The sequence below is a fragment of the Strongylocentrotus purpuratus genome, unplaced genomic scaffold (assembly GCF_000002235.5).
Source record: "Strongylocentrotus purpuratus isolate Spur 01 unplaced genomic scaffold, Spur_5.0 spur5_scaffold_6, whole genome shotgun sequence".
Classification (NCBI taxonomy): Eukaryota; Metazoa; Echinodermata; class Echinoidea; order Camarodonta; family Strongylocentrotidae; genus Strongylocentrotus; species Strongylocentrotus purpuratus.
Genome location: NW_022145612.1, coordinates 7,566,907 through 7,578,682, shown reverse-complemented (window position 1 = coordinate 7,578,682; position 11,776 = coordinate 7,566,907). Strand labels below are relative to the sequence as shown.

Genomic DNA, 11,776 nt, shown 5'->3' with positions numbered 1-11,776 from the left:
TCTCTCTCTCTCTCTCTCTCTCTCTCTCTCTCTCTCTCTCTCTCTCTCTCTCTCTATCTCTCTCTCTCTATATATATCTCTCGCTCTCTCTCTCTCTCTCTCAGGCTCTCTCTCTCTCTCTCTCTCTCTTTCTTCTCTTCTATTTCGTCTACGAATAAGGGACACGTTACCCGTGCCTCTAACGCCACTTCATAGGCGACATACTTTTAGTAATTAAACTAAAGGACTGCTTAATTGAACCTTCTCAGCCCTTCCCCTTCCCATCTCTCTCTCTCTCTCTCTCTCTCTCTCTCTCTCTCTCTCTCTCTCTCTCTCTATATATATATATATCTCATGCGAGCCCTGTCGAGACGTATGAATTTTGTTTTTCTTCATTACTTCAAGTTTATTCCTTCTATTATCTTTGAGAAAACATAATTGAATTGAACATGAAATAGAGAAGTATGAATCTTAGAAGCTCGTGATTTACCCCCTCTACCAACGTCATCGCCGTTGTCATAATCATCATCATCATTAGCATACTCATCTTCATCATCTTTTCATCACACCGTCTTTCTCATTTCCTCCACTAGTCTATTTACTTCGTTTGGTTTATTATTATTAATGTTATCATCATTATTAATATTATTATCATCATAATTATCATTGCCAGCATCATTATTATTATCATTATTATTATCATTATCGATATTGAATTATTGATTTAAGCCGTCCACACCATCACTGGGATGTATGATGGCTTCTGTTTCAATATGGCTTGCCACATCTTCCTATCTTCTGTCAGCCTAGTGGCTTTAGTCAGGGAGTCAACTTGTCTGTTGTTGCAGTCCGCCTTGATGCAGTCTGTCCATCTTTTAGCTGGTCTTCCCCTTGGGCGTTTGCCAAAATATGATTATTATTATCATATTTCATTCGAAACCGAAAAATAAGATTCTCCATATAATTTCAATATTGAATCATAAAGTGTGAAATTTTGTTTTCTGAATTCAGTTAAACACTTCTGATTTTACAGTGACTGACAAAGGAGACACTTTCAAATAGGCTCGTCATCCATCTCAGATTCATTTTGACTATATAGGCGCCACCAATCGTTTCCAGCCATATAGCTCTGATTACCGGCGTTTATGGGTCTTTCTGTTCATCCATTGCTCACTGAGAAGAGTTGTAAGACTCTGAAAATCATTATCTGAGGCGAATTCAGGATGTTCAAAAGGGGTAGAGGGACGTCATGTTTGAAAACCCGAAAGTAGTGTACGATTACTGCGGATCGTACTTACACGAACTAATTCCAATATCATGAAATATAATGAGCTGTGCTTGTTATTCTGTTTCTATTTCTTAATATAGTTCCGAACGCTCATAATTTAGGATTCACAAAATCCTATACTAGAGGGTTTATTGCTCTGTGCATAAAGTAATATTCATTTTTCGAACAAAATTAATGTACTTAATTATTTCAAGGTTCATAATTGAGAAAAAAAATGACAGGGTTCGATATTCTGAAAATAAAATAAATAAAGTTCGAAATTTCGGAAAATGTTTCGAAAATCGATTAGGGTTTGTCCTTTTATTTGATATACTTTATATTCCATTTTCTGATTTATGAACCCCGTTTCATTTCGGAATCACGAGCCATTCTTCATGTTCAGAATTATGAACCTGTTCCACGCTTTAGAGTCACCAACTTTCAGATAAATGAAGAATAATGGGAATCATTTTGGCACCCTGTGTTTCAATACTTTGCGAATGTATGTGCCATGTGGCCAAGTAGTGTAAAGCAATACAGCAATATTTTTGCATTTTTATTAGTCGAAACGCTGCACTCGTGGGCCCTCCAGAGCCTAAAAGTGTGTTGCGGTCTTTAGTCAGTATTTGCTATACGTTTTTTGTGGGTGCCATTTTTCAAATTTTCCAGGACCCCCCCCCCCCACACACACACACACACACGCACACACACACCCAGACACACACCCGTCGGCCCCGGGATCGCCGCCCCTGGGTGTAGAACGCTAAATGAATACATTTAGGTTAGTGAAGATCATGCATACATCATTTACTTTAAAACGTTTAAATTTCAAAAATATAAAGGTTTGATAGAATATAACGCATTACTTTTTTATTATTTATTATTGCATAGTGTAATCAAATAAATGTCGACAAATTTAAAAACAATATCATATTTTTGTATAAACGACAGGTTCTTACAAACAAACTATTTGGATTTGAAAACGACAAACTAGCTCGAACCACTTGGCACCATGAATATGAAATGTGAAGGGAAGAGGGAGAGAAAAGAGAGAGAGAGAGGGAGAGAGAAAGATACAAAATGTAAGAACATAGTAAGTACAATGAGATATCAGCAATAACTCCTTGGTAAGAGAGAGTGGTGGATGGAGGGAGTGAGAGAGAGAGAGAGAGAGAGACGATTTGGGGGGGGGGTAACGAAAATGTTACACTATAATATTGTATATTAAAATGAATATATATTTAAGAATCAAGAATTTCAAGTCCCCAAACTAAAGCTTATAGCTCAGATCTCGTAAAATAAAATATAACAGTCATGAATGTGATTACACATAATTATTCAAATTGAACTGTACGCTATTCCAGAAACATTGTAAGCAAAGATAAACCTCTGAAAATGGGCAAATCATTTGTAACTTGCAACATTTCTGCATAATCATCACTGATGACTATCAAGCATTCTACAAAATATTCATCATCAGAACCTCATGCTTATTTCTGATTGAACTTCGTGAATACAGACATCTATAAGCCTTATAGACCATTTTACTATACAATGCTTTCTAGCGACAAATTGCTTTTGCTATATACTGATCAATAATATCGTGAAGGCCAAGCCTGTATAAGCCTCAATTTGGGCTAAAATATCCATGCAAGGAAATTATATATTGGCAATAAGAATGTCCTTCTGCATCTTATCAGTAACCACTTTTCTCCTCGGAACTAGAGATGGGAGCAAGCAAGCTGATTTAGGAGTTCAATTCCTGCTATAGATCAAGCTTCAGTCTCATCAATATCAAAATGGTGAGAAACTTTAATTTCCACTGGTGGTGGAGATGCCGCATCATCCATTTCTATGATAGCAAAATCGTCATCATCGTCATCATCATCCGCATCGTTGCAGCAGCACTTGGGAGACAACTCCATGAAGAATTCCTGGATGCTGCGGAACATGATAGACCAAATGAACCCTTCGATGGGTAGGGTGATACTGATGATGGACAGGAGCGCGAAGACACCGTGGAGGGTCTCCTCGTCCTCGGAAAAGAACCTGGTGGCGAGACTCTTGGCGATGAACCAGTTGGGCGTGCCGACAGCCAGCGAGATGGCGCTGCAGACTTGAAAGGGGAGGTTGAAGTAGAGGGAGAGGAGGAGGCCGCAGAAGAAGCCGGATAAGGGGAGGACGAAGGCGCCGGTCCATACATGCCAGTCAGCGACAAAGTCCTGGGGATAGGCGATGCCGTTCAGGATAGGACTGATGATGACGGCCACCCAGAAAGCATTGCTGCAAACCTATGACGAGAAACAAATAGAGTGAGGGATGTGTGTGTGTGTGTGTGTGGGGGGGGGGGGGGAATTAAGATAAACAGAGAAATTGAGAGTCAGAGAGGCAAAGACAGAAATACAGACAGAGATAGAGAGATAAAAGCAGAGAGGTAGAGATGCAGAGGTGGGGGGGGGGGTAGAGACAAGGGGTAGGGAGACAGGGAAAGGGAGAGGGACCAGAAGTAGAGACATGTACAGAGAGAGAGAGAGAGAGAGAGAGAGAGAGAGAGAGAGAGAAAGGGGGACAGACAGGCAGACAGTCACATAGACAGTAAGAGAAAGACAGAGAGGGGTGGAGGGTGAGGTGAAGGAAAATAAGAAAATGGGGGGGGGGGGGTGGGGGTGACGGAGACATTAAAATTGAAACTGAAAACACGAGAGAGGGCGTTTTGAGAAATTAATAAAAGACAAGGATTAATTCAATTTGATCAGTAGGATAAAAAGAGAATTTGGGAAAATACATTGGCATGTGAAGAGAATGAGTGATAAATATACACCCAAAAAAATTATAGCGTTCAGGGTTTATTACCTTGGCCATTAGCCGTGCTTTCTTCTTCCCATGTACTCTCTTGTACAAAAGACCCAGGGCTGTGGGTATGAATATTTCCAGTTCGGCAAGACCGATGTCAGATGGAGGGCCAATGACGATATACTCCCGTGTCCAGGTTCGAGAGAGGACGGAGAACCAAAACGGAATCAGCCCTGCGGATAGGGCTGTGGAGAACATGGCGAGAGATAACCTGCAATGATCAATTGAACACGACAATGAAAAAGTTCAGTGCGCAAATCCGTAACAAGAACATCACAACGCGATGACTTAGTTTATTGGCTGGGAAGCAATAAACAACATAGCTTGGCTGATTACACTTACTAGATTTCATCAAGAATAATATTTCCAGGCCCTAGTTCAAGTTAGGGTAGGGGCACGGTTGGTAAACCGTTGCTCATTCATAATGCCTGATGAACCAATAAATATCAAAGTTATTAGTTAAATTTATTTCATTTGATATGATCTCTTAAAGAGATGATTACATTTCAAAAGGAGAAACGTTACCAATGAGAAAGAAAAAAAAATGAAACCTCAACAACGATGTCCTAAACCTGACATACTTTACATAAATCTTGGGGGATCCAAGGAAAGATATTTTGTTATGGAAAGGGGACTTGCCAGTAGCCCAGCGGTAGCCCAGCGTAGGGGGTAAGAAACATTGCATAACTATTACAACTCATACCACATGTGTTTGCAAATAAAATGTTTATATGTCATCATAATAATTATCATGGGAAACCTAATTTTGATATAGGAAATGGTGCTTTTCTTAAGTGCAAGAGTTTTTCTTTAAAAGAAGAACAGAAGCTTAAACGTGCAGCGAGAAGGCGTAATGTTGATGACCGAAATGACGAGAGGGCGAGTTTTAACCACTATACAGTTCCGTGGTTCTGACCCCGGCGCCCCCCCCCCCCCCCCCCCCCCCCCCCCTCAGTGTTATTTAGGGTACGCATATGCTTGTTCTCTCTTTTTGAAAGCACCCCCTATCTGAGGACTGCCAACATTTCCGAACCCCCCTTTCGCGGGCTTTTCGTGGGCTTTTCCTGCCTTGGAGACCCCCCCTAAATTCGGAATAATTTCTCAGGAGTCTAAAGAGATGAGGAAAAAAAGAAGAAAAAAACACCCTCTTTTTAAAGAAATCTCCGGGTGAAAAGTTAATACACCCCTTTTTTTAGAATTCTCGGGCCGGACTTTGTCGCACGAAAAGTACCCCTTTACCGGACATTTTGGTAACACGCATGGGATCCGTCCGTTCTCGGAGTTGGGGGGGGGGGGGGGCTGCTTTACCGATAATGGCGCCTTGGCAAGTTGGACAACTCACTCTCTCGTCTTAAACATGGCGTCATGGTGAGTTAATCACGTCGCCTTTTCGCTTCAAGTTTAAACATTTGTACAAACGGACTTAACATCACATACCCGACAATGACGACACCTTCCCCATAGTAGACGAACACGGCACAGAAGGGTGATACCGGACAACATGCCAGGATGATCATGGCCATTGCTTCGTTGACATCCAAATGCAGTATGACGGCGAGCCCGTACCCGATCAGGGGTTGGAAGACGGATTGGAAGGCGATTCCTATGACGACACTTTTTGACATGTGTTTGTCTTTATCGGAGAAATCTTTGATGGAGATGATGCAACCCATAGCGAAAAGAGCCACGGCGATGCCGATGTAGCTGATGTAGTAACTCGCCGTCGATAGGTAGTATTCTAGGAGCTATAGGAACAAAAAAAAAACGGGTAGAATATTATTGGAATGTTTCTTGTGAAAATGGTAATAAACAGTCGAAAAGAAAGAGGTGAGACGCTACGAAGAAGGAAAGTAGGTGGTGAAACATATTAGAGACAGAGATAAAGATAAAGACAAAGAAAGAGGTGAAACGCTACGAAGAAGGAAGGTGGATGGGGAGACATATACAGAAAGAGCTAGGCACAGAGACGGGATGAAGAAGAAAAAGAGAGAGAGAGAGAGAATGAATATAGCGTGAATAGCAGAAAGAAAGAAACATTAGTTTAATTTTCATGATGTAACGGATTTCCCGGCCAAAATCATACTTTTGTCATTCAGTATAGCGTATCGAGCAAGGAATTTGCACTTTTATCTTTCAAATTAATTGTGTGGGAGCACCGGATAACTTCTTGTATAAAGTTACCTTGTGATGTGATGAGTCTTGGTTACTCGGGCTCATGGTCAAGTTTGGGGACATATCTTCCATGATGATTAGCTGCACAAGGTTGCTGTCAAATCAAAGAGAAATCATCTGGCCTTGACTTATGCTAAAGTAGACACCTAAAATGAAAACAAATCTGGGAATCAGAATGTTAAACGAAATATAGGATAAACAAATACGAAAATTTTAATTCCTATGAGATTTCTTATCACTATTAAATTATAAATTTCAGCGAAAACCAATAAGGGAATACGTTGTCCACAATACATATTCACAACGGTGATAATACATTTGCTAATATGAGATACTCGTGCAGTCATGGATATTTAGATATTCCAACTTTCAAACATTTACAACTTCAAATAAATTACTCGTTTTTGGGGGGTGGGGTGGGGTGGGGTGGGTTTCTTCTATAGCACCGTGTTAATAGAGTTTAATCGCCTTTTAATAATCATTTTAGACTCCAGAAACTACAAAATACTGCTGCACGTATTGTCACATTTTCTTCTCGTAGAACCCACATCACCCCCATTCTCAAAACTCTTCACTGGCTCCCGGTATGTGACCGAATTATTTTTAAGTTGTTGTTGCTAGTTTTCCATTCCTTGTATGACTCTGCTCCTTCCTACAATATCAAGTTGATTGTTAAGTATAAGCCTACAAGACATCTTCGTTCATCTCAATCCTCCTTATTAGTTGTTCCTAAGACGCGCAGTTCCTGGGGGGATAGAGCATTTTCTCATTCTGGTCCGTCCCTTTGGAATAAGCTGCCACTTATTCGTAATTCAACTGCCCTTCATGACTTCAAAGTTGCTCTAAAAACCCATCTCTTTCTAATCAGTGCTATTTAATCATGTCAATGTAGCGTATTAATTTGTGTCGTTTTAGTTTACTTTATTTTAGTTAAGAAAGTTATATTTTGTGATAGTAATACATGTATGTACAGCGCCATGAGCGTCAGAGCCTGGCGGATACCGGCGCTATATAAATATCCATATTATTATTATTATTATTACTAAATAAACATAGAAATTAGGGTAAAATCAGTATAGGGTTTTAATTAGAGAATACCCCCCCCCCCCGCTTTTTGATGTAGGGGCATAGAGGTAGAACAATGCCTAAAAACTTATGACAAGCAAAAACAGAGATTATATTTTGCAGCCCTATAGCCCTCATCGTATACACTTATAAAAGGGCATGCGATCTGTGATGCAGTTCAAATCGTATGGAAGCGTCAGATTTATGCCATAATGATATGAAGAGTTTGGAAAGTTGTGGACAAAATGACTAAATTTTCTTTGAAATTAAAAAATGATTTGTGCCAAACTGAAGAATGTATTTTCAACCCACTTTACTTCAATTTGTTTGGTGTACTAACAGTACACAGGGATTCTAGTCACATCGTACAAAGTCCCCATATCATAAAAGGTTAAATATTGGAATCTTTTATTTTCAAATAAAAGCTCTCTCCCTCGAACTGACCCAATTATTGTAAACTCCATTTAGGCACATTATCAAATATTGTGAGCACTGTAGTTCTACGCTATTGTGATACCTCTAATTCTATAGCTTCGTTTTGGGTTCACTGCATTTATGGGTGAATGATGGGTGAATTGTGCCAAACCAAACACTGTCCTGCGGTATATCGTGGATGATTAAGTTCTGAATTTCCATATTGACAGAATGGTAGCAGATTCGTTTTTGAGATAACTTTTTTTCGTAATATGCCGTGGCAGAGATAAAGTTGAGTACTGGTTATGTGATTACATTCTAAAGGAAATTGTAAGGAAGCAAAAGGGAAAAGTGTAGTATGGTTATAAATGGTGTATACTATGACGTTTTAAAACGGTCAAAGTGAAGGAAACTGACCAAATCTTATGAAGGATCACACGCAGAAATTGCATATGCATGGGACTACCCACATATTTTGGTCCAAACTTTCAGCTATTTCTTGTCTTATTTCAATTATGAGGACAATTTTCAGGTGACTTTTTATTTTTCTGCTTTTGTGTTCTCTCAAATTGAAGCTCAACAATTTATTTTCATTTTTACCAGAATTCAACTTTCTTTTTCAAAAAGCGCAAGGGCCCACCTCAGAAACAAAACTTTCTGTCTGAAGTCTGTGCACATAAAATAATAATATAAAAACGTAATACGGAATTATGAATGAAAGAAGGAAATGAAAAGGCATGTAACAATCAAACAATAGATCTGCATACAAATTATTTGTTGACAAAATGAAAAAGAGGAGAGTGCAACGTAGCTTTTTTCATCATGTCTCATGTTTCCATGTAATTATTCAAAAGTTACACTTTTTTGTGTGTATTGAAATTTTTTTTTTTTCAGTCACTTCAAGGTACATTGATTATGTGACAAAAGATTCACCCACCAGTGAAAATGAAAATTTGATTACATAATGCATTAAAGATGATACAGTTTTTTAAAAATCCACAGGGCCATGCCCTGCCACCTGCTGTCATGGGCAGCTTTTTTATCATTATGTATAGCAATATATCTTTCCTTTTTGTACGATTTGATTAATAAGGAAATGAAGTCAGTAATATTTGGTTTAGCTAATTTGCATCTATTTAGGTAAAATATTTTCTTTGCAATTATTAATATATGGTTAAAAAGAATATAATTCTTCGACAATATACCAAGAATTACCATTTTTTCGGTTAACATCAAGAAATCAAACATAGTCAGCTCTTTTCCAAAAATCTTATACTGTTGTACATTTCCAAAAAAAAAATGTTCAATCGTTTCATTTAATATGTCACAAAAAGAACAAAGTAGGGAACTTATGACCTATACAATTTTTAATTCAAATTCAGAATATTATTTAATACCTTGAACTGAAATTATCTGTACATTACATTCATTGTAGTTGAAATGATACATGAACGGGCCAATAACAATTGTTTATCTTAAACATCATATATATTCTCTTAGTCTAAAGTTACACTTGGAATACACATTAAATTATTCAACTTTTCTGTAAAAAAATAATTTATCTATTTCTGTGCTCCGTTGTTTTGCATAGATTCAGGTTTCGTCTGCATGGAATGATACATTACGCTCGTTAATACAATTAGAGAGATGACTTAGACAGTGTGAGTCACAAAAAGGAAACACAGATTCAACCTTTAGAATCATTGTAATCGGAACATACATATTTAGCCAAACACACTCACCTTACAGCACATTGGGTTTTCTTAATTTGACACTTTCATACAAGTACAAATGCAACAGAAGTTTCTAATACCAGCACTTAACATTATTCCAGTCGTAATACGGCTTGAAAAGTGGATCTTCAATACCGATGTTCCGCAGATCTAGGCCTAACAGTATACGACAGATGTTGTATACACGTCACTGGATGCATTGGACTGAAATTGTACCAGACAGCACATAGATCTGCACCTTCAAAAATCCCTGTTCGCTTAATTTTCTCACGTTTTGTAAAACCGTATTTCTCTTCTAATTTCTATGCTTCTTGGTTGTTGATGTTCGGATTAACTTTTAACCCTTCGCCATATTCCACGATTCAGCGATTTTTGAAAAAGAAACGCGCCCTTTTTATAATTCTATGGAATCTATACAACTTTACTTGTCAGTACTGGTGTAAAAAAATATCAGTGGGTGTAGGCCTTTATAGCCCTCATATCTGTCACACTTGATGCTATAAATTAATGTTGCTTTACTAAAATTGACCTATTAGCTATTGCCGTTTGGAAATTATATATATATCACATCTGCATATTCTGAGAGTTTCATGGTCGCAGCTACCATTGGATGGCAGTATAGGTGGTATTTTTAATTAATCAAAATTTACCTGGAGCACCGGTAAATTTTGATATTCAATTTTTCTCGATAGCAGAAGTGTTTTAGGGGCTAAATTTGCTAGTGCTTATAATATACATCCATAGGGTCCCCTCCAACCCCTCCCCCATCGTCACCGGCTTGAATTCACTTCGTATACATTACATTCAAATACGAGTCTATCACCATAGACCTCAGCCTCGGAGGCAATGCCCTGGTATATCGGAGGTTGTGACCTCGACTACATCACCAAAGAGAGCTCTCGACACTACCAAACAATGTTCGATTGCCAAAAGCTTTGTCTACCGAACTAAACACTGTTTACATGCCAAGGTCAATTAGGTCAACTTATTTGAACAATGCTTTGCGCATTATTTGGTCGGAAGCAATCATGCGCGCAACAACAAGCAAGCCTTTATTACGTCACAGTCTCGTCGTTTCGCTACTGTAAGTCCGATAAACGCAGATGCCCTTGTGACGTCACAATCAATCATCATTGTGTCGCGCTTTCCCAGCTGGACGCGACAGTCGGCTGTGCTCCTATCCGTCGTACGTTCAATGAGATGCATGTGGGTGTGTATTATAAAAGCGGACCGCAGAATCCGACGGCGCGCAGGCTATTATGACGTCACAATAGACCGTTTTTATCGCGGGTAGCCTCGACATCCTGTTGCAAGCTAGCTGCCACTTCACAGCCATTTGGGGGATATGGACAACAATCAGCAATCATCAGACAGGACATGAAGCAATCTGTGTATAAAAACAACAACATTATATGTTCTGCACAATTGCACTTTGTATCGGCAAGCATATCTTTTATAAAAATTGAATAAGAGATGTTACTCCCCTTCTGCAATCCTAAATTAAGTACCAAAATGAACGGAATCGTGCATGCATTATGTTAATGACTGCTTCAGGAAAGAATCTGGCATCACCAGACGATGTTGAAATAAGAACCATAAAAGTAATCTGGTTTATTTGTATTCAAATATGCAGTGCGGCTGGCATGACACTAGCCACTAGATCAGAAAAAGATTTTGCATTTTTCAAAGAGAGTTTGTTTCTTCAAGACTAATGTCATTTTCGGTTTTCTAATAAAACGGCCTTGCATCTGTGTTGTCGTTTAATGCCTCGAGCAAGTTGTTGCGTAATATAATGCAAAATTCGTTCGCCTTGCGAGTTTGCCCTTGTTGTGTAGACACTTGGTCATTTCGATACTAAATAGGCGCGTGCGGATTGACCTTAAGATGAGGTCAAACTTGCTTGAGGTCAGACACTGTCCTTCGTTTGCGGGCAAAGCACTGATCATTGGGTTAGATAAGACAGTGTCCTCAGTTTGAGGTTAGATTCCCTTCCTCAGCTATTAGGTTTGCTAACAGGCTGACAAACATTTGGATGGTATGGCGCCATCTACAGTTGGTGCCACGTTTCGGGCCGTTTCGAAAAAGTATGTTTAGAATTCGCTCGGTTCCGGTACATTTTCTTTTTCATCATGGAGTAGTAGGTCCATGAGTTCATATCATAATAGTAGTACAATACTATGTGCTCAGTGAAATAACACACCAACTCATGCAACCCTTGTCTTTGCTGTATCTTTATTAAAGAATATAGTTTTGAACCCTTTAGAAGAAAGGTTGGTCGAAATAAAATGTAACT

The 11,776-nt window shown here is 38.9% G+C and overlaps 1 protein-coding gene across 1 annotated transcript; it reads right to left on the bottom strand.

The window, feature by feature from the left end:
* Window positions 1–2,446: 2,446 nt before the first annotated feature.
* On the bottom strand, window positions 2,447–10,039 carry LOC578073 (solute carrier family 10 member 6-like). Its single transcript, XM_031000122.1, has 5 exons — window positions 9,493–10,039; window positions 6,281–6,417; window positions 5,537–5,844; window positions 4,100–4,310; window positions 2,447–3,537 (listed from the first exon to the last, which is right to left on the bottom strand). The coding sequence occupies exons 2-5, from the start codon at window positions 6,341–6,343 to the stop codon at window positions 3,019–3,021; spliced, it is 1,101 nt and encodes a 366-aa protein (XP_030855982.1). The 5' UTR covers window positions 6,344–6,417; window positions 9,493–10,039; the 3' UTR covers window positions 2,447–3,018.
* Window positions 10,040–11,776: the final 1,737 nt, after the last annotated feature.

Bases quoted from the DNA above. Each gene is read 5' to 3' on its own strand.
- LOC578073 (XM_031000122.1), bottom strand. From the start codon at position 6,343: ATGGAAGATATGTCCCCAAACTTGACCATGAGCCCGAGTAACCAAGAC. The intron at 5,845-6,280 runs GTAACTTTATAC...TTGTTCCTATAG, and splicing joins AAGACTCATCACATCACAAG to CTCCTAGAATACTACCTATC. The intron at 4,311-5,536 runs GTATGTGATGTT...TGATCATTGCAG, and splicing joins GAAGGTGTCGTCATTGTCGG to GTTATCTCTCGCCATGTTCT.